Genomic DNA, 22,181 nt, shown 5'->3' on the forward strand with positions numbered 1-22,181 from the left:
ATCTAAAATCTGTCGAGGTCATGTTGGAGTCAATGGCAAAGGTCCCTTGAACCATTTAAAGATGTTAATAGCCTTCATGATGTAAGAGTTTTTGTTAGAGGGTTTTGCCCAAAAACTCAGATAATTCAAGCGATTCCAGGTTTTTTTTTTCCAAAAACTCTATTAATTTGAGTTTTCGGGTTATTAATCGTAAACTCACTGAATCAAGTTTTTCAATTCAAAATTTTTTATTAGAGGTATAACTCAAATGAAAACTGTGAAAAATAACCCCTTAAGAGTATAAAGTATTTCTCATGACACCACACTACTTTGCTTTGATCTTAAAGTGCCTTATTAATTATTTGTTTCGTTCAACATCACCGTAATTAGTTGAAGCATTTGTATCCATGGATAAGGTTCATTCTTACAGTCGTAAATGCTGCGTGTGAGTATTCTGTCTTTGTTTAGCACAACAAGCTTCCTAAAGTTTATGTTACAAATCTAAAGCTTACTGTTTTAAATACCACACCACTGAAGACCCTCTTTCAAACAATTCTGTTAATATATATCTTACTCAAGGATTTACACCAAGCCATTTTCCAGTACCATATAAGGTGGTTCACTTCACAGGGTCACATCTAACAGCTGTCACCTTAACCCGTCTGGGTTTTGTCTCACTATGGGCATAAAAACACAGGGCTGAATAGGACAGTGGACAATATATTTAAATATAATTATATGAGAATGACATATATAAAACAAATAAACAAAATAAATACAGAACAAAAGAATTAGGGATGCACCAAATCCAGGATTCGGTTCGGATTCGGCCAGGATTCGGCCTTTTTCAGTCGGATTCGGCCGAATCCTTCTGCCCAGCCAAACCGAATCCGAATCCTAATTTGCATATGCAAATTAGGGGCAGGGAGGGAAATCGAGTTACTTTTTGTCACAAAACAAGGAAGTAAAAAATGTTTTCCCATTCCCACCCCTAATTAGCATTTGCAAATTAGGGTTCGGATTCGGTTCGGTATTCGGCCGAATCTTTCGAGAAGGATTCGGGGGTTCGGCCGAATCCAAAATAGTGGATTCGGTGCATCCCTAAAAAGAATGCACTTTTTTTTCAAAAAAACTTTTCGAGTTCAAGTGCCTCCATTTTCAACAGGCTGAAAGGGGCAATATCTTCAACTAACTTGACCTCTTTGGTGCTTATGACTTCATCTGAATCGGACAGGGTGATAAATGGAAGACTAATACTCGGAATGGCCATTATAAATATCTGGTCATGTTCTTTGGTCTGTTCAATGCTGGAGCTGTAACAGAATATTAATGATACTCTCTACAACCTTCTTCAGTCCTATCTCCACAATATTCAAATGTTCTCCTCCTACCTTGCCAAGCATATTTGCCTAGTGAAACAGGTTCTATTGGAACAACCTTTATGTCAAGAATGAGAAACATGACCATAAGTCTAAGATTCCTTTTTTAGGAGACATTACATATGGATTCAAGATGGCTCCTGCCAAAGTCTCTGCTGTCCTGCAGTGACTATTACTCTTGTAAGATTAAAGGCAACACTTCCTGGGCTTTGCTATCTTCTACTGAAGAATTATTAATAACATTTTTTCAGATTGTTACCCCCTGTTACAGCATGCACTAAAAAGGCCCAAAGGTGGCATGGATCCCTGATGCACATGAAGCCTTTAAAGGAACAGTCAATGTAAAACAAAAACTAAGTAAATAGATAGGCTGTGCAAAATAAAAAATGTTTTCAATATAGTTAGTTAAGCAAAAATGTAATGTATAAAGGCTGGAGTGACTGGATGTCATAACACAATAGCCAGAATAAAACTTCCTGTTAGTCAGCGACTTTAAGGGGGGCCACATGGGACCTAACTGCTCAGTGAGTTTGCAATTGATCCTCAGCATTCAGCTCAGATTCAAAAGCAAACAATGTGCACCCCCTCAAGTCACTGATTGGTTACTGCCTGGTAACCAATCAGTGGTAACCAATCAGTGGAAACCAAGGGAGCTGCAAAGCAGGAAGTTGTGTTCTGGCTATTATTTTAGACATCCAGTCACTCCAGCCTTTATACATTACATTTTTGGCTCACTAACTACATTAGAAACATTTTTTATTTTGCACAGGCTAATTATTTACCCAGTTTTTATTTCCATACATTTCTTTAAAAAGCCTTTAATTTTGCTTCTGTCCTTATTCCTCCAGATACTACACATCCATGGTCTGGTCCAGTTTAAACCAGTTTTATTTGACTGTGTTGTTTGACCCTTGTTGCTGGCTTTTGGATCCTGACTGTCTTGTGTATGACCCAGCCTGCACCTGATACTTTGCTGGCTGATCTTTACCTACCAGCTTACATTGGAACAATCTGTACCTTACTTGTGGCACTGTTTCAGTTTCCCATTCTCTTCAGTGCTTGTGAGAAATAAAGTCTAATTTCAACTTCATTCTGGTCTGTTATAGTTAACAATTCAAGTATCTACTTACCTGTGCAAACAACCTTTTCTTCAATTGAAGATATACCAGCGCTAAAAGCTCAGGGTAGACACAAGAAGGAAATGCAAACACAATATAGTGTAGTAGTTTTTAGATCGAATGAAATATATATAACCCCTTGTGCGGTAGTTAAACAATGTGGTTTTGGGGTCTTCCACCAAGGGGTTAAAAGGCCATTTTCCGTGCTTTTGGTAAATAATGTGGCCACCTCCTGTGTGGGGCAGTGGGTACTTACAGACGTTTATAAATATCACCAGCATATAATAAAATCCCTTGTCCTATTCTTGGTGAGTATATGGGGCAGTGGGTACTTACAGACGTTTAAAATTAACATCAGCATGTAATAAAATCCTTTATCCCAGTCTTGGTAAGCTCCAGGTTTCTAAAAAGCATATGCTAAAATCGTGTAAAAACTTCTTTAATAGATTAAAAAGATAAAAACATAGATTGCACTCACATGTGTGTGCTTAATATAAGCATAAAAAGCAGTTTGCATTAGGGTTTCTCAAGTCCTGCGGTCCATTAAGGTGTTACGATTTGCCTGGCGTTTGTTGGTAAGACACGCTGATCCTGGTCCCCCTCTGATGACGTCACTGCTCAGCCGACGCGTTTCGTCTATTGCGACTTTCTCAAGGCTTGTCGACGACGAAACGCGTCGGCTGAGCAGTGACGTCATCAGAGGGGGACCAGGATCAGCGTGTCTTACCAACAAACGCCAGGCAAATCGTAACACCTTAATGGACCGCAGGACTTGAGAAACCCTAATGCAAACTGCTTTTTATGCTTATATTAAAGGAAAACTATACCCCTCAAACAATGTAGGTCTCTATTAAAAGATACTGAGTAAAACAGCTCATATGTAAAACCCTGCTTCATGTAAATGAACCATTATCATAATAATATACTTTTTAGTAGTATGTGCCATTGGGTAATCATAAATAGAAAATTGCCATTTTAAAAAATAAGGGCCGCCCCCTGAGATCGTAAGATTCACTGTGCACACATACAAACCACATGTAAGGTCACATGAGCCAATTAACAGACAGAGTTCTGCCTTTTGCTTCCTCACTTCTTCCTGTTACAGTTAGTGTTGTAGTATTTCTGGTCAGGTGATCTCTGAGGCAGCACAGATAGAGTCACGAAATGGTGGCTCAAGGCAAGAGATGTAAAATGGCAATATTTATGTAAATATATATTCCAGTTTGGTAAGATTCTTTAATATGTCATTCAATTTGATATAAACTATCTGTTGCTTAAGTATTCATTTTGGGGGTATAGTTTTCCTTTAAGCACACACATGTGAGTGCAATCTATGTTTTTATCTTTTTAATCTATTAAAGAAGTTTTTACACGATTTTAGCATATGCTTTTTAGAAACCTGGAGCTTACCAAGACTGGGATAAAGGATTTTATTACATGCTGATGTTAATTTTAAACGTCTGTAAGTACCCACTGCCCCATATACTCACCAAGAATAGGACAAGGGATTTTATTATATGCTGGTGATATTTATAAACGTCTGTAAGTACCCACTGCCCCACACAGGAGGTGGCCACATTATTTACCAAAAGCACGGAAAATGGCCTTTTAACCCCTTGGTGGAAGACCCCAAAACCACATTGTTTAACTACCGCACAAGGGGTTATATATATTTCATTCGATCTAAAAACTACTACACTATATTGTGTTTGCATTTCCTTCTTGTGTCTACCCTGAGCTTTTAGCGCTGGTATATCTTCAATTGAAGAAAAGGTTGTTTGCATTTTGGTCGATCTGAGGGAGAACAGGTCATATACCGGCAAAGGGAGTGAACTGCAGAACCTTGGGATCTTGCCTTCCATTTACATCTACTTACCTGTACCCTGTTGTTGTGTCTGCCAGCCTAGTACATTGTTTTACCAGTCTTAAGGCCTTCAAAAAGATTCTTGCCTGTTCCGAGCCTGACAGGATGCCCCTGATGTGGGGTGGAAGCAATTTCATCAGTGTTTCAGCTTTCAAGGTTCTCTTCATCATGTGCTTTTTTTCTAAAAAATTTCATCCTGCGAGAGCAAGCATGAACTGTTTGCTATAAAATTGGCTCTGGAGGAGCACCACGTTCTGGAGAATTCTATTAAACCCATAACTATTCTCATGGATCACACGAATATATATCCTCTGCTAGGAAGCTCAAGCCATGACTATAATCTTCAAAACCAATTGTCGAATCCTTTATTCTAAAAAGGCAGAAGCAGCCCACCTAATACTGTCTCAGTGTCTGTATGTATGTCAATTGATTCCAATTAGATTGGTGTGTGTGCAACTCTATCAAGGCAAAGAGTCCAAAAGTGGTCCTGTCTGTTGTCCAATAGGAACTGCCTTGTCTGGATTATGACACAAACTCCTATTTAAAGGAGGACTAAAGTTTAACTACAGATGTAGGCTAGAGATTTTGTACATTATGTTTTAGGCTTCTGTATCTGCCCAAGGCAACCACAGCCCTTTAGCAGGGAAGATCTGTGTCTCTGAAAATGCCCCAATAGCTCCTCATTTTCTTTTCTGCTGAATCACTGCACATTCTCTGTACTGCTGTCACTTACTGAGCTTAGGGACAGATTCAAAATATACAATACACATAAAATATAATTGTCCCAATATAAGGCTGATTAGTAATTAATACAGATAATTACTACATGGCAACACAGAAACCAGTGCAGCTAGCAACAACATTTAAAAATTAGCCCCGTAGCACCAGCTTATATTACAGGCCAAACTAATTTTCTGCTTAATCATTTTCTACGACCCCGAAGCTTAGCTTCTCAACAGCTGCTCAAAGCCCACTGAGCATGAATTCCAGAATGAAAAAAGCATGGATTATTTATTTTACTCATACTTTATAAGTGTTCTTTATAAACACTTATATAGCATTACGTTAGTGCCTGAAGGCCTTATGCTGTAAAGGATCAACTAGTTTAGAGGAGTTGTTTGTGTTGGTTCCCACACAGCTATATTGTAGGATTCAAATCTTATGCACGCTCAACAGTGTATTGTATGGCATGTAAAGAGTTAACCTTTCCTACTATGGAAATGTCCTATAGTGTAATTTGTGTTCTGTGGGGGAAGGGATGTGTGCCTATTGGCTCAGGGTTGTTATGGATGTCACCTAATATATAAAAGGGATGAGATCCCAGAGTTTCTTCTCAATGAAGTAAATTCTGGTATTAATTGAGGGTTCCAGGTTATCCGTTTAATATCCTTGAATTGTAGCTCAATTTTGATTGCCCCCCATTTAGGCCTTCGCTCTAAAGAAATATTAAAGAACAAGGAAAGCTGAATTGAGAGTGCCAATATATTAAGGATATCTATCAATGAGATGCTGGCATGGTGCTGCTTTAAATAATCTCTGGGAATTTAGTAAATTTAGTAATTTAATTCACTGGGTTTAATCTACTTTCCTTGTCTTTAAAGTACTGTATATGCAGTGATGTTTCCTGATGCCGCCTCCTCACCCACTCTTCTAATACCTTTATGACATTGAAGCGGATCAAGGGGGACCACTTCACTAGTAAAGACAGTGCTATTGGGCTCTCTGTACTAAAAGAGCTGAGTTTCCATTTCAAAAAATAGAAATGGCTCTTAAACGTACCAGGTACCCCCTGCCACCCCTGGTAACTGGCTGCTCACTGCAGACTGAGGGACTAGTGATGAGCAAGTTCTGACTCCAGAGTGAATGCATGTGTATGCATGTCTGTTCCCACATGTGCTCATTTGCACATGTGCACAGGAAGGGGGTGGGAGCGATGCTGCCAGCTGGGCTGTATGGATGTGTTCATACATGGATGTTAAAATTGTGCTGATCTGGCTTTACCAATATGTAAAAGGCCAAAACCCCTGTTTCAGAAGCACTATAGATGTGCCTGCTTTGCTGTGGATGTAATCTATTATGGAATGCTTGGGACCTGGATTTCACTGGATATCGTAACGTAACTGGAGGGGGACGGGCCCTGGTGCGGGACGTGACGCCGGGCCCCCGCCCCCTCCGTACCAGATTTTTTTACCCGAAATCGGCCCGAAATCGACAGTGCGCGCGCTGCCAGGGGGCCCTGAGTCGGTGTGGGCCCTGTCCCAATTGCACCCCCTGCTCCCCCGGTAGTTCCGCCACTGACTGGATACTGTATTCTGAATTGCAATCTACTACTAAAAATATTCATAGATTGAAAAACAAAACAAATAGGATTGTTTTGCAATGAGTCTAGATTTATGTTACCTTAGTTACCATCAAGAACAAAGTGCTGTTATTATTAGGGTAGTGGCAGACAGGGAGATTAGTCGCCCAGCGACAAATCTTCTCTTCTTTGGGCGACTAATTTTCCCATCTGCAAGAATATGAATCGCCGGCTGGATGACATACAAATAGCTTCGGATTTCTAAAATCGCCCAAAGTTTCCTCGTGAGGCAACTTCAGGAGACTTTGGAAATGTATGCCATTTGGGGAGATTTGTTGTTGGGCAATCTCCCCGTCTGCCACTACCCTTACAGACGATGAACTCTATGGCAGCTGCCCTTCCAGTGTTTTGGAGTTTTGTGGATAATGGTTTGCCTGATAATAGATCCCATCCCATATATTCACATCAGGTGTGATCTGCTAAGCTAAATCAATGATTTAGGGGCCCAAATACACAGAGAATGGCCAGTATGTTGAAATATAGCTACGGTGGCCATAGACTCAAAGATCTGCTCGTTTGGCAACATCGCCAAACGAGCGGATCTTTCCCCGATATGCCACTAATGGCATGGCTATATCGTATCGTAACGATCGAATTACGATGCGCCAAGGGGCTCCGACGGGACGGTCGGTTAAAAATCAAACCTTCCCGATCAATATCGTGGCCAGATATCGATCGGGAAGACCCGTCGGAAGCCCCCATACACGGGCAGGTAAGCTGTCAAATCGGTCCAAACGACTGATATCGGCAGCTTTATCTGCCCGTGTATGGCCACCTCTAGCACTAACCCAGGCAGTTATCAAGTGAGTCATTCAGTGAAAATCTCACTATCTCTACCTGTAATTTATTACATTCATTAATCCAATTACACAAAGCCTGAGGCAGGCACAGATTGGCAGGTCATATATATAGCTCATCAGTCTGAGATACTTAGTTAAGTGACAAAGAGCAGGCACATGTTTCAATGACTTCAGAAAGTGAAAAACAGCTCTTCCTCCTCATGAGCCAGCAAATAACACAATAATTACTGTATTATTCCTGATATTCCAGATTATTGGAAAAAAAAATTTGAAGTCAAACTATTGTTAAAGGAAAACTATGTCCAATAGATAACCCACCAGCACACCCTGGCCTCAGCGATGGTCCGGTGCACAGTAAGAGGTTACAGCGCCCTCCAATATACTGGAAAAGCTAAATTATCAGCACACAGGACGGAAAAACCCCTGCATATTTATTTAAGTATAAAGTTTCGAGGGCAGGCCCACAGTGTGAGTGAGATTTAAACCCAAAGTCATTAGGATACATACAATATACCGTGGTAACACTTAAATAAAAACATTTAAATAAATATGCAGCGGTTTTCCCGCTTGCATCGAGTCCTTTGTGCCGGTAATTTAGCTTTTCCAGTAAATGAAAACTATACCTTGAAAATTAATACTTAACCAACAGATAATTAATCAAAAAAAGTGACCTATTAAAGGAGTTGTTCACCTTCAAACAACTAGATGTTTTCCGAAAGATCACCAGAAATAAAGACTTTTACCAATTACTTTCTTTTTTCTATGTGCCACCATTTTTCTAATATTGAAGTGTAAAGTTTTTTTTTACCTTCTAAAGCAGCTCTGGGAGGAGGGTCGCCGACCCTGTAAACTGTTCTAAATTTATATATTTAGTTAATAGATTTCTTATATTTGTCCCTGCTGAGCAGAATCTCTGGGTTTCATTACAGGCAGTTTGTTAGAATTGATACATTAGTTGCTAATACTCCAGAGATGCTGCTGAGAAATGTATCAACTAAATGTTGCAAAATTGTAACAGTTTAGTTGAGCTGCCAGACTCAGACACCAGAGACAGGAACATTAAACTTTAAACTTAGATTTTGGAAAAACAGTAAAAAATAAATAATGGAAAGTAATTGAAAAAAAGTATTTATTTCTGGGGAACAATCTGAAAACAACTGAACAAAAGTGTTTGGAAGGTGAACAACTGTCAGGCTCTGCTGGTATTCAAGCCAGGGACCTTTGGGTATCTGGCTTGGCCTTTCCAGTTCTAGCCAGCCTGATTGGTTTGCAGTAAGCCATTCAGGGTTGACTCTGCCCTATTTAAGGCCAGCCCTCAAAACACTCATTGCCTAAGAATTGGTTCCCAAACTAGCAGTGTGGTATCGTCCCTAGCTAAGGGTTCCAGCTCTATCCTCCTTTCATTGCCTTATCTGGTCTTGTCCTGCTTTACCTTGAACCTTTTCTCCTTACTTTAGCTTGTTCTGTTCCTGCCTTGTCTTTCCCTCCCAGTTCTGCTCCAATACTATTTTTAACCTTACCTTGCCTGTTCCTGAACTGTTCTGACTTGTACCCTGTCTATATCTTCCCTAGTCTCGCTCTGTATCTTGCTCTGCCTTGTCCTCCCTCTCCTGCTATTCAGTCCCCTCTCCGGCTATCCAGTCCCCAGGGCCGGATTTACATAGTGGGCGTCCCTAGGCCCACTTCTGTTCTTCGCCCCTGTCCCCTCCCCTTTATTCATGCAAATTTTCATAATCTGGACTGGAGCAATGGGGATTGTCGCACTGGAAATTTAAAAAATGATTGTACCCAGTGTTTTTGAACCAATGTGGGTGTGGTTGGGCAGCATGCCGCCCCCCTAAAATCCTGCCACCCTAGGCCCGGGCCTAGGTGGCCTTTCCACAAATCCGGGCCTGCCAGTCCCCTCTCTGGCTATCCCGTCCTCTCCTGCTATCTGCTCCAGTCTCCTTCTGCTCCAATCTCCTTCTGCTCCAGTCTCCTTCTGCACTCTATCCCCAGTATGATCCGATCTACACCCACACCGTCCTGTACTATCCTTTCACTCTGTTCCCGATCTACGCCTGCACTGTCCTGTTCCATCCTTTCAGTCTGCTCCTGATCTACGCCCACACAATCCTGTCCCATCCACTCTGTTCCTGTTCCACTCCTGCTCCATCCTGTACCTATCCAGTCTGTTCCTGTCCAGAATCATCACCCTCATCAACCTGTTCCTGCCTTTTCCTGTCTGTGTCCCATGGGTTCAGCCAGCTCTTGCCTAAAGGACTCACCTTCCTCCTGCTGCCTCCTGCTGCCTCCTGCTACCTAATCCTTGACAACAACCCCTTTAAAGAATCTTACCAAATTGGCTGTATACTCCTTCAGAGATCACCTGAAAGGAACTAAGGAACTTTTTTAATTAAAATAAACAGAAAAATTTGGACTTAAATTTGGATAAATAAGGCCCTAGTGTCTTTATAAAATGTTTTACTTTTTAGCTGGTCAAATTATTGGGGTGTTTTATATTTGCATAGAAAAATGCATGTTTTACTCATGTGATTATTGGTGTTTCCTTTCTGGCAGACAACATAAGTCCTATCTTGATTATGATTGGTTTATCAATAAAAGTGAGAGAGATAAAAAAAGCATATGCCGAGTAAACAGATGCAATTAAAGGAGAAGGAAAGGTTCAATCGCTGGGGGGAATGCCAAATGTTAGGCACCCGCCCCCCCATTGATTATAATCACTTACCTGAAAATTGCACTTACCAGAAAACTGCACTGGCCTGGGGTACTGCTCAGCAAGCACCATGGACAGATCGCAGTTTTGCCAACAGGAGCACTTACACAGGTAAATGATTAATATCACTGGGAGGTGCCTAACATTTGGCAACCCCCAGTGACTGAACCTTTACTTCTGCAATGATTAACAAAATATATCAATAAAAAAACACACTAATACATTTTGAGTAAAAACGTAAATGGTATTATAATTAAATGCTATAAAATCTACCCTTTAAGGTAGTTATATAAATAAAACTTATATTTCCCAGTGTACAGTGCCTTGTAAAGACATTTAGATATTTGACCAATTCTCTTCCATTGTAGTGAATAACAAATCATATAATGAAACAGTATCCTCTGCAGCACTTTTATTTCAAACACTAAAACTGAAAATTAGTTTTTTAACATGACATTGTTTTGTTAGTGAATAATTGAAACATGCTGTTGCATAAGATTCACACATTTTAATAAACTGTAGAGCTACTTTTTGCAGGAAAAAAAGATTTGATAATTCCTTCCTACTTGTCCATATATTTACAAAAATCATCAAATTCACAAAAAAAAAAATTGGTTCACCAGATCAGACCTGGCAAGCAATTATTTTGTATTTATTTGTTTTCGTTAATTCTTTGAAACATGATTGATATAATGTTCATTACTTATTCACACAACTACTGTAAACTGTGATTTCCTTGATGGGCCAAATAAGTCTGATTCCCTCATTTAGTTGGACCATAACTATGTAGACCCGTCAAGTGAGGACTACATTGATGGCCTGATGCACTCCTTGTCTGCAAGATGGATGGACACAAAATAGAGATACAAGTCTGTTTTGCAACTATTAAATAGTTTAAACTAGCATGCAGATTCAATTGTATAATTTTCATTTTTTTTGTGTATTTTGTCTTCCTAGTTCTTTAAACTTGCTACACACAAGTTAACTTTCTAGGATGGCCAAATAACATTGATCCAATAAATAAGCCTTTGGTCTATCCAGTTGCATTGATTACTGGAAGTATGAACTAATGGCTGGCTAATAATCCACATACACACACTGAATTTCATCATAGTCAGCCTGTAATGGTGTGTGTACACTAGTATGAATGCAGCGATTCCACTGCTCTTCAATGCACAGGTAGTGTTGGACATCCAAAAGGCAATTTTAAGTGGGCGACAAAATGTCCTGTGTGCCATTATGCTAAGATTTGTAGGATTTGGCAAACTGGTAGATCTGATTGGATATTTTGGTTAATTTACACCAAATAAGCCAATGGTTGCTCCATGTATTCAGCCCCAATTATCTTTTATATGATCAAAATTGTAACCAATCAAATAACATATTTAAATAACCAATATAAATAACATTTTATTAAGAGCAGTAACTTCACTGGGTGCTTGGGGGTATATGTAGAAACAAGAAAAAAGCTTTGGCAAACTTTGAAACTTTGATTTTGAGATTTTTTTTAGGACAATTTGATAATTTATAAGATAATGGAATCGTCACAGTCCTCTAGAGTGAAATGCCACCACTCTCCATTCATTTATATGGGATTTTTAAAAGAGTATTTATTAATGGGTGAAAGTTCGTCCTTTGATAAATATGCCTTTAAAGGAACAGTTCAGTGTGAAAATAAAACTGTGTAAATAGATAGGCTGTGCAAAATAAAAAATGTTTCTAATATAGTTAGTTAGCCAAAAATGTAATGTATAAAGGCTGGAGTGAACAGATGTCTAATAAAACAGCCAGAATCCAACTTCCTGATTTTCAGCTCTATAACTCTGAGCTAGTCAGTGACTTGAAGGAGGGCCACATGGTACATTTCTGTTCAGTGAGTTTGCAATTGATCCTCCGCATTCAGCTCAGATTCAAAAGCAACAGATATGACCCATGTGGCCCCCCCTCAAGTCTCTGATTGGTTACTGCCTGGTAGCCAGGGTAACCAGTCAGTGTAAACCAAGAGAGCTGAAAAGCAGGAAGTAGTGTTCTGACTGACATGTTATATATAAAATCACCCCAGCCTTTATACATAACATTTTTGGCTAACTAACTATATATGAAACATTTTTTGTTTTGCACAGCCTGTCTATTTACACAGTTTTTATTTTTACACTGTACAATTCCTTTAAAAATCCCATAGAAATGAATGGAGAGTGGCGGAATTTCATTCTAGAGGACTGTGGTGATCTCTAATTGACCCCATTGTGTTTGATCTACTTAAGGGCAGAGTCACACACTCTTAGTAGCCCAGCGAAAAATCTCCTCCTCTTCAGGGCGACTAATCTCCCTGAACTGCCTCCTGCCAGCTAGAATCTAAATCACCGACTGATGGCACTCGGAGTGCTTTGTTTTCTGAAGTCACCAGAAGTTTCCTTGGGAGGCAACTTCGGGAACTTTGGAAAACAAAGCACAACGATTGCCATCCCACCGGTGATTTACATTCTAGCCGACAGGAGGAGGTTTGGGGAGATTAGTCGCCCCAGAAGAAGAAAAGATATTTCACTGGGCTACTAATCATCCAAAATTTGAGCATGTGTCTTTGCCCTTAAGACGCAGCATTCAAAATAATCACAATTGCCTGGTGTTCCATTGCCCTAACAAAAAAAAGACAGCTTTCATTGTCTGCCAAGTCAGGGGTAATTGTTCACCCTGCTGTGCTACCCGAGGCAGTCTTTTCACGCCCTTTTAACTCAATGGGTGTAAACCCAAAAAAGTGATATCCTCCCCCATTCACTTGTCACTTATGGGAAGTTGCCTAGAAATGCTGACTATGATGTTTGGGGGGGGGCGATTGCCTGTAAATGGGGCTTATCTCAAATGTTTGGTGGCACCCTATGTGTCATTGTTCTAATTGTAAAAATGGATTCCTATTGTTTCCATGCAAACAGATGAAACAGACAGCCAGTGCCCTCCTGTTAACTGTAGTCTGTTCATTCTATATCAAGTTCTTTTGCAAATAAGATAATTGGAGAGCTGCTAATTAGGTCACATGGCAGGAAAAGCTAATTAGGATATTTAAAAATAGAATGTTAATTAGGGTGGAAATGAACAGCTTGTGACAGTTGAGGTCACTGTTTCACACAGAGCAGGAGGGGGATATACATTTCCACCCCTTCATTTCAAGGGAGCATGGATTAAATCTCCAACATTAAAATATATATCACGATCACATATCTTAGCTCCAAAAATAGGTACAAAAATCATAGTAATTACCCCTATATAGAACTTCTCTCACAAAACAATGAATTTAAATCTCACTTATACTGTAAATTGTAAGGGGCACTGGATTAGGACCTCCTTGCTGCTCTTATGGATTTTTAAAAAAAATCATACTATATGATTAAGTAGAGAAAATAAACTGCTCATCTCATTGAAAGTGATCAGACTGGTGATCTGTTGAAACTGATAAACACTTTGCTCAGAAAAAATTGCCTCCTTGATCTGTTGATACAACTTTATAAATGGGCAGCATGGTGGCACAATGGTTAGTACTTGGGTCCTAGGTTTGATCCCAGTCAGGCACTGCAAGTTCTTCTTGCAGGTTAATTGGTTCCTGGTAAAACTGATCATAGTGTGTGGCAGTGATCTCAGATTATAGGCATAGAGGATAATTTTGTTTTGGTTTGGAGAGACTCACTAAAGTCATTTTCTACACAGATTCCATCAGAGTATCACATGTCCAGTTCCTTGTATAATACCCCAGAAGAAGACAGGATATGTGGTATTTTCAATACTTTCCAGAACACATGGCAGAATACGTTTACCACTAGTTTCATATATATATATATAACACATGCAGAACACATAGTAATATAAATGACATGTATTATTACCCCAGAATACATGGCAAAATAAATACAGTGATTATTGAAGCTGGTTTAGAAAGGCATAGCCGGGCTATTTTCAGTTTGTCACGGGTTTTGTTATATTGAAGTTTAAAGTTTCATTTTTCACCTTCTTATGTCTTTCTAAAGCAGTTCTAGGAGGGGTCACCAACTCTGTAAACTGTTCCAAATGATACATAAATTGATACATTGCTTATCTTAGAATTCATTAAAGGCAGCTATTTATTTACACCTTTTTCAGTTCAGTTGTTTTCAAATAGTTCACCAGAAATAGATTTTTTTTATAACTTACTATCGGTTTCTAATTAGGGATGGGCAAATTTTTTCGCCTTGTTTCACCCATAGACTTGTTTGGCGTTGCGCGGCAAAAAAATTTCACCGCGCAACAAAAAAATGTTGAGCGTCACAGACATTTTTGGGCGAATCGAAAAGGGGTCAAATTTGCCCATCCCTATTTCTAATATTTATATGTCACCTTCTTATGTCTTTCTGAAGCAGCTCTGGGTGAGAGAGGAGGGTCATTGAAAATGGTTTTAGATAGATACATTAGTTGATACATTTCTTCTATCTTTGTTAAAACTGTTATAATTGATACAATAGTTGCTAATATTCCACCGATGCTGCTAAGAAATGTATCAACTAATGTCGCAAATTGTAACAGTTCAGAATCTGCACCTGGATCACTGAGCTGTGGGACTGAAACACCAGAGACAAAAACATTCCATTTTAAAGTACAATTTTGGAAAAACGATTAAGTAAGTAAGACTGTAAACTCCACAGTGGCAGGGACTGATGTGAATGATATATAATCTCTGTAAAGGAATATGTCAGCACTATATAAATAAAGAATAACAACATTTAATTTGAGACGGTTCCCTTTAATGATTCCTCACATGTACAGTTTTGGTGCATCTCAGCAAGTTACATATAGCCACAGCATGTGTCAAACACACCCTGTCCCTGTCTGTGTTTGTCTGTCACGAATAGTGATCAATAAAGTTTTTTACTGGATCATTAAAGGACCAGTAATGGAAAAGCCGCAACTCATATCTGTCAAGGTCATGTATAAGTCAATGGGATAGGCACCTATCTCAATTTGAAGTTTATGTTGTTTGCACTGCGTTTAGCAGCTTTTTGAGTTTTTCGCTTGCTTTTATCGAGTTTTTCCACGATCCAATAAAATTTAATTTTTAATTAATAAAAAAAGCTAAAATCAGGCATGGGAGTTTGGTCGTGTTTTTTTTTACATAAATGTTGAGATAAATTCAGATATTGGTAAATAACTCCCTTATTTTTACATTATATTACTCATCTGTATATTCAGACCCTCTTCTTTTCATATTCTAGTTTCTAATTCAAACCAGTGTCTGGTTGCTAGGGTAATTTGGTCTCTAGCAAGCAGATAGCTGCTAAAATTCCTTAGAGCTGCTGAACATAAAGCTAAAAAAAATGAACAACAAATGCAAATTATCTGAGCATAGTTAAAGTTCATTTAAAAAGTTAATTTACAGGTGAACAACCCCTTTAAGAAAGCAATTTACTCCAGATTATGCAACGTATATCTGAGTGATTTCAATTGAAAATAACACTTAATGCACGTACAGTAATTAACATGTTCAATTTTCTCTTTTTAGGTTAATGAGACATTTTCATCAGTAACTGCTGCTGTGTGGGCGGCCAATATTCTGCACCTTGCTTTTACCAATACATTTAATACAACCATGAGCAGTCCACTGTCACCAACAGATTATGACTGTCTGGAAATCCAGCAGCAGTATAATGATATCAATAATCGGTGGGATCTGACAGATGATGACTGGGACAATGAGAACAGTTCTGCAAGACTTTTTGAGAGATCCCGGATCAAAGCACTTGCAGGTGAGCTGGTTAACAATACATGGGAATTTATCAAGGTTCGAATTTTGAATTCAAGTTTTTTTTAACTTTAGTTTTTCTTCTAAATTCAATAGTGGGTTATTTATTTAAAACATTGAATATCTAAAACTGGGATGAATTTTACTGTACCAAAAACTCGAATCAAGTCCAATTTGAATTCGACCAAAGTCGATTTGAGCTTTTTCTTCGAAAAAAACTTGAATGTCAGGAAGGCTACAAATTGGTCACTGGACCCCTCCCATTGACTTATACATGAATTTGGCAGGTTTTAGGTGGCAAATAGAACAATTAGAATTCTCAAAGGGTGATAAATATCAAGTTAAATTTTTTTAGAAAACTCGAATAGAGTTTGGATAATTCCCTAGTCGAATTTGACAGCTTTTGACCATAAAAAAATTCTAATTCGAATTTTCAATTTGACTCTTAATAAATCTGCCCTGTAGTGTTGGAATAGGGTTTTGGAAAATCTGGTGTGAAGGGTAAAAACATTACTGTTATTATTTACCTAAAACTATCAATTGAACCGCACATTTTTCCAAAATATTTCTTTCTTTTAAACCTAGCATTGTGTAGAAAAAATTAACAGATTTGCTTTGACTTGAATCACAAATATTTCAAGCAGTATGAAACTGATTTTTTTGTGTTGCTATGCAGTTTCTTTTAATGTTAATTTCTTCTTCCTTGAGAAAAAAGCATGAATATATTTAAAGTTTTAAAGTCTAAAATTAAGTTTTTCATACAATTACAAATGAAAAAATATCCGGAGTTCAATAGGATTAGCACATCTCGCACTGACTTCTCTGAGACCTCAACTGCTTTTACTTTTTTTTGTAATAGAGTTTTTTTCATGGTTTTTATACTTCATCAATCTCGTATTTTTAGAGTTTTAGAGTAATTTCTGAAAAACAAATTTTTAGAGAAAAAATACAATTCATGAAATAAAAAGGAAATCTGAATGTTTGTAAATAGGTCCCTTAATATCTCTTTGTTGTTTTCTGTTATTTATCAAAACATTTGGTCACTGATAAATCTAAACTCCTAGCCATGAACTGAAGCTAAAAATTAAATTCTTGTGTTGTACTTACTGCATTCATTTACTTCTCTTTTTAACTATTCACTATTTACACTGCACTATGAGCACCCCTAAGGGTATGACTACATGGACGTTTTCAGCAAGATCAGACATGCTGCGACAAAATGGAAACAAGGTAAGAGATATAAATGTCGGATGAAGTCGCATCGTTGATCCGACGCGATTCGACTGTCGGATGCAGACGCTGCACGCTGCCGCTGCATCCGACAGTCATGTCGCATCAACGCTGCGACTTCATCCAACATTTCTCTCTTACCTTATTTCCGTCACATGCGTCATGTCGCAGGCGTTTTGTCGCAGCACATCGGATCACCCCGAAAACGTGTAGTTCTACCCTAACTGTGTGACTTTAATATACCGTAGCACTTATGATATTGTAGAAATATTGTGTGTGGCACAAGCACCTCATTGTATATAAAGTTAAAGGGGTTGTTCAACTTTAAATTAACTTTTAGTGTGATATAGGGAGTGATTTTGTGAGACAATTTGCAGATGGTTATCATTATTTTATAATTTGTAATTTGAGTTATTTAGCTTTTTATTCAGCAGCTCTCCAGTTTGCTATTTCAGCAACCCAGTTGCTAGGGTCGAAATTACCCATGCATTGATTTTAAAAAGAGACTAGAATATGAGAGGGATAGGGCCTGAATATAAAGATGAGTAATAAAAAGTAGCAATAACAACAAATCTGTAGCCTTCCATAACATTTGTTTTTCAGGGTCCCCTATTTGAAAGCTGCAAAGAGAAGGAAAATAATTAAAAACCTAATCAAATAGAAAAAAATGAAGGCCAATTGAAAAGTTGCCTAAGCAACTAGCCTAACATACTTAAAGTTAACTGAAATGTAAACCACCGATTTAAGACTATTCAGGTATATTCTCACTCACCCTAAAGTTTTTCACATAATAGTTTCAACGATAGCAAATCACCATTTGAACAATAGGACAAGGCTCCAATGATATTTCTTATGGTGGCCATATACTACAAGATCCGCTTGTTTGGAGAAGTTGCCAAATGAGTGGGTCTTTCCCCCAATATTCCCACCTAAGGTGGGTGATATTAAATCAACTAGCTGATGTGGTCCCAAGATGGGAAAATCAAACCTGCCCAATGAACTGGTTGATTTTTGGCTAGATGTCGACCCGTTGGAGGTCCCTATGCACGGGCAGATAAATTGCTGAATGGTTATTAAGGGACAGAATCTGCAGATTAAATATGTCATTGTATGGCCACCTTAAGTCAGATCTATGAACCTGATGAACGGACTATGCTTCACTGAAATTATGTGAATTGCATTAATAAAACTATTGTGAAGTTGTGTGAACCTTATCTGTATTTTCGTCACCAATTCACACTTACCATGGAAGATGCTTTTTGAACGCAGCTGTTGTTTGCATGTTTTTATGTACTTTTGCAAGTAAATTGAATTTATAAGTTGAATTGAGGCAAGTCCAGTGTATTGCATTAGGACTTAATATGTAGGACCTGTTTTTTTGTCTCTGTAACTAAAAATCACTACTAAAGCTATTCACAGATAGTAAAATAGTGGGATATCTCATTCATAATTCTGTAGGGCTATTGTTCAGATATACTTTATCAGCCACATTCATGGATAGGCAAATTGCACAATAGATTTGCCCACAGGATTGGTTGTTTTATTCAGGGTTATTGCTGTAATTTGGTCATAAATAACCAAGTTAAAAAAATGAGGGTGAACTGCAAGTTTTATAACGTGTCCTGTTTTTTTTGCACAGATATGGGGGATTGTAATATCGGTTGCTAAAGCAAAAACCGTTCGCAATTCATTCGCAAAGCGAAATATTTTGGAACACTTTGCCCCTCATGCAACAGTAGGATAGCGATTGCAAATATTATAGTTTGCGATAGTGCACAGTGTATGTAATAAATAAATGCAATTAAGATTTGCAATACAATAAAAGCCTAACGAAGAATATTACATTGTAACATGCAAATTTTTATAGGTTTGCAAATTTTATCACATTTCCCCCCATAGTGACTCGTTTTTCTTTTTTTAATGATGGTGTCAGGCACAATATTTTGCTATTTAAGCAGAGCAAGAATTTACTAGAACCATATTTCTTGTTAAAAGGATTCTGTCAAGATTTTTATAGTTTTATTAGGAAATTACACTATATACACTGCAAGTAATTTGCTCTTGAACCAATAATGATAATGATAATAATTTTTTTAGTTGTAATGTTGGTGAGTAGGCAGCCATTTCAGGTCATTGTGCCTGGTCATGTGCTTTCAGAAAGAGTCAGCACTTCACAAGGGAACTGTTTCACAGGAGTCATGACCTGGGTGAACCAGACTTGGCTGTTATCCTTTTGAGTGATATTCTCATGTCTACCATGAGTGAAGCATGGGAGCATTATTAGCAATGCAGGTCTCAGGGAGCTGTTATCTGGTTTGTTTATGGCTACTGGGGGGGAAGGGTGCTATCACTCCAACTTGCAGCGCAGCAGTAAAGAACGACCAAATTTTATCACAGCACAAGTCACATTGCTGAAGGCACCTGGGAACTAAGAACATGCATAGCCCCCTCATCAAATTTCAAAATTAAATATAAAAAATGTGTTTGCTCTTTTGAAAAAAGGATTTCAATGCACAATTCTGCTATAGGAGCGCTATTAACTGATGCATTTTGTAAAAAAAAAACATGTTTTCCCATGACAAAATCCCTTTAAATGGTCCCTCTTGAGCAAGAAGAATTGACTAAATAACATGATTGAACAATGAAACAATCTGACCTTATATTCTGTTTATAAATGTTTGTAAATGTTTATAAACAAAATGGGTAATCTTCTCCAGCCAGTTTTAGTGACAATAAGTACATATTTTAATGTTATATTAAAGCAATTGTATGTGAAATAGGGGCTTCATTGCATCCTCGAAGTTCTCTAAAGCTACTGCCAGACTAGGCGCATCTCGGCCTGCATTTTTATTGCAGGTCGAGAAACTGCTCCTCTGCTGCTACTGATCTGATCGATGTGCCTACACCCGGAAACATCACATCTGCCTGTACCAAAGAGGAGGCAATGTTTTTGGGTGCAGGCACATCGATCAGGACAGCAGCAGCAAAGGAGCGGATTCTCTGTCAACGAAGAATCAGCCTAGTCTAGCACTAGTCTAATGTCTGTTTCCTTCTCTGAAACAAGAGATCAGTTACTTAGACCCAGGACAGAATGTAAAAGCTCTTAGGACTAAGGGTTACAAAAGCACACTCCTTGGTGCTCATTCCAAAAGTACTTCTGTCTGGGGTATGACTGTACTCTGTAACATATAAGAAATATGGCACGACATACAGAGTATAACATTGGCAGTCACAAGGCAGCTTAACACCCAGCCTGCACAGTCTTCTGAGTGATGTGCAAGTTATGGGATAAGGGAAGGGGGATTCCACTATGATACTCCTCCTGCCTATCCCTTGTGAACACAGCACTGGCAAACACAGACAGAGTAGTATTCGATGAAGTGCATGTACATCTACTGGTTTCTACGGGCAACTGCACTGATGCAATTAAGTTCCTATGTTCATAAATCAGCCACCTTATATCCATAGCCACCTTTTATATGCTATTAAAGCTTGCCGTTTTTATTAAAGAATAATGAAATAATGATGGTCTGGGGAACTGATGTAGAAGCTTTTTTTTGTCCTTGTCCTACTCTTCACTGGCTTCCTAATTATGTAGAAGATTCACCTCAGAGCAGAGGGAAACAAACACACCTGATACAGGCAGCTCAGCAATGCAGCAAAACTAGTATTTGTCCACAAACATGTATGCAGGACTGTGTACTAAGCAATACAGTTCATAACACTGAATGTGCTCACATGGATGTCTAATAATAGATCTCTGTTCCACAAAAGTCCTAAATTTGTTAACTTCTTTATATAACTGTTACAGCACATTTCTCAAATATGTTAACCCAGTGTGTAAAATGTGAGAATTTAAAGTTGAACGATTGTTCAAGAAGTCATTGTTTTTAATGTTTGACTCTTACAGCTGATGAGTAATTGGCCATGCTAAATTATTAATACCTAATACAAAAAATCCATTTCTTACACATGCTTTGTGGCAAAAGTTAAAATTGATAGTATTTCCACCAAAAATGAAAATTCATTGCTAATTTACTATACGTAGAGTAGAGCAAGTTTTGGTGAAATAACTTCTAATTGACGACGTTTTGAATTTTTGGACTGAGGGAGGCAGGGCCCAGTGGAAAACTGGGCAATGGGGAACACCACTCCGGTCGCACTTTTCACCCTCCCCTCGCTAAGGGGAGCCCACTGCTTCGGCACGCACTCCACCCCCCATGATTACCTGCCACCCACGTACCCACGCTACAACACTGTACCACACAGCCTGCCATGATACCTGGGACAGTGGGGCCCAACAGGACCAGGGCCCACCAGGTTTTTCCCATTTCCCATTAAGGATTAGCAGTGATGACACAAGTACAGTAAACTATGTGAACGGCATGTCAATGCTGAGAATGTGGCAATGAGAGAAGGATGGCAATCACAGATGGAGAGTTGACCACACCACAAATTCTGCAAGCACTTAGTATCCATAATCAGGATCTCTCTAACCCAGTGGTCCCCAACCAGTAGCTCGTGAGCAACATGTTGCTCTCCAACCCCTTGGATGTTGCTCCTAAGTGGCCTCAAAGCAGTTTTGGTTGTATAAAAACAAGTGTACTGCCAAACAGAGCCTCAATGTACATTGACAAGCTACATAGGGGCTGCCAAATGGCCAATCACAGCCCTCATTTGGCACCCCAAGAATATTTCTCATGCTAGTGTTGCTCCCCAACTCCTTTTGCTTATGAATGTTGCTCACGGGTTCAAAAGGTTGGGGATCCCTGCTCTAACCAATCTTTCTCTGGCTCTTATTGTAGCAAAACCTTTTCACCTTGCATCACTTAATATAGGAGTGCTGCAAGATTTCTAATTTTGCTCCCTTATTATTCTCCCTACAAACTCTTTCTTTTATATATTTATCAACCTCTTTTACTAAAAACAGCTAAAATTGAGGTTGAACTCTAACTGCCTCATAGCAATCGCCACC

At 38.7% G+C, this 22,181-nt stretch overlaps 1 protein-coding gene across 2 annotated transcripts in view; it reads left to right on the forward strand.

The window, feature by feature from the left end:
- sptbn2.L (spectrin, beta, non-erythrocytic 2 L homeolog) overlaps positions 1-22,181 on the forward strand; it is a 115,667-nt gene that overhangs the window by 16,142 nt on the left and 77,344 nt on the right. For both annotated transcript variants that reach the window (XM_018257715.1, XM_018257716.2), the window contains exon 2: positions 15,737-15,980. In XM_018257715.1, the coding sequence (XP_018113204.1) occupies positions 15,824-15,980 (157 nt within the window). In that variant the 5' untranslated portion in view covers positions 15,737-15,823. The remainder of the gene's footprint in view (positions 1-15,736; positions 15,981-22,181) is intronic.

Source organism: Xenopus laevis, chromosome 4L (genome assembly GCF_017654675.1).
Source record: "Xenopus laevis strain J_2021 chromosome 4L, Xenopus_laevis_v10.1, whole genome shotgun sequence".
NCBI lineage: Eukaryota > Metazoa > Chordata > Amphibia > Anura > Pipidae > Xenopus > Xenopus laevis.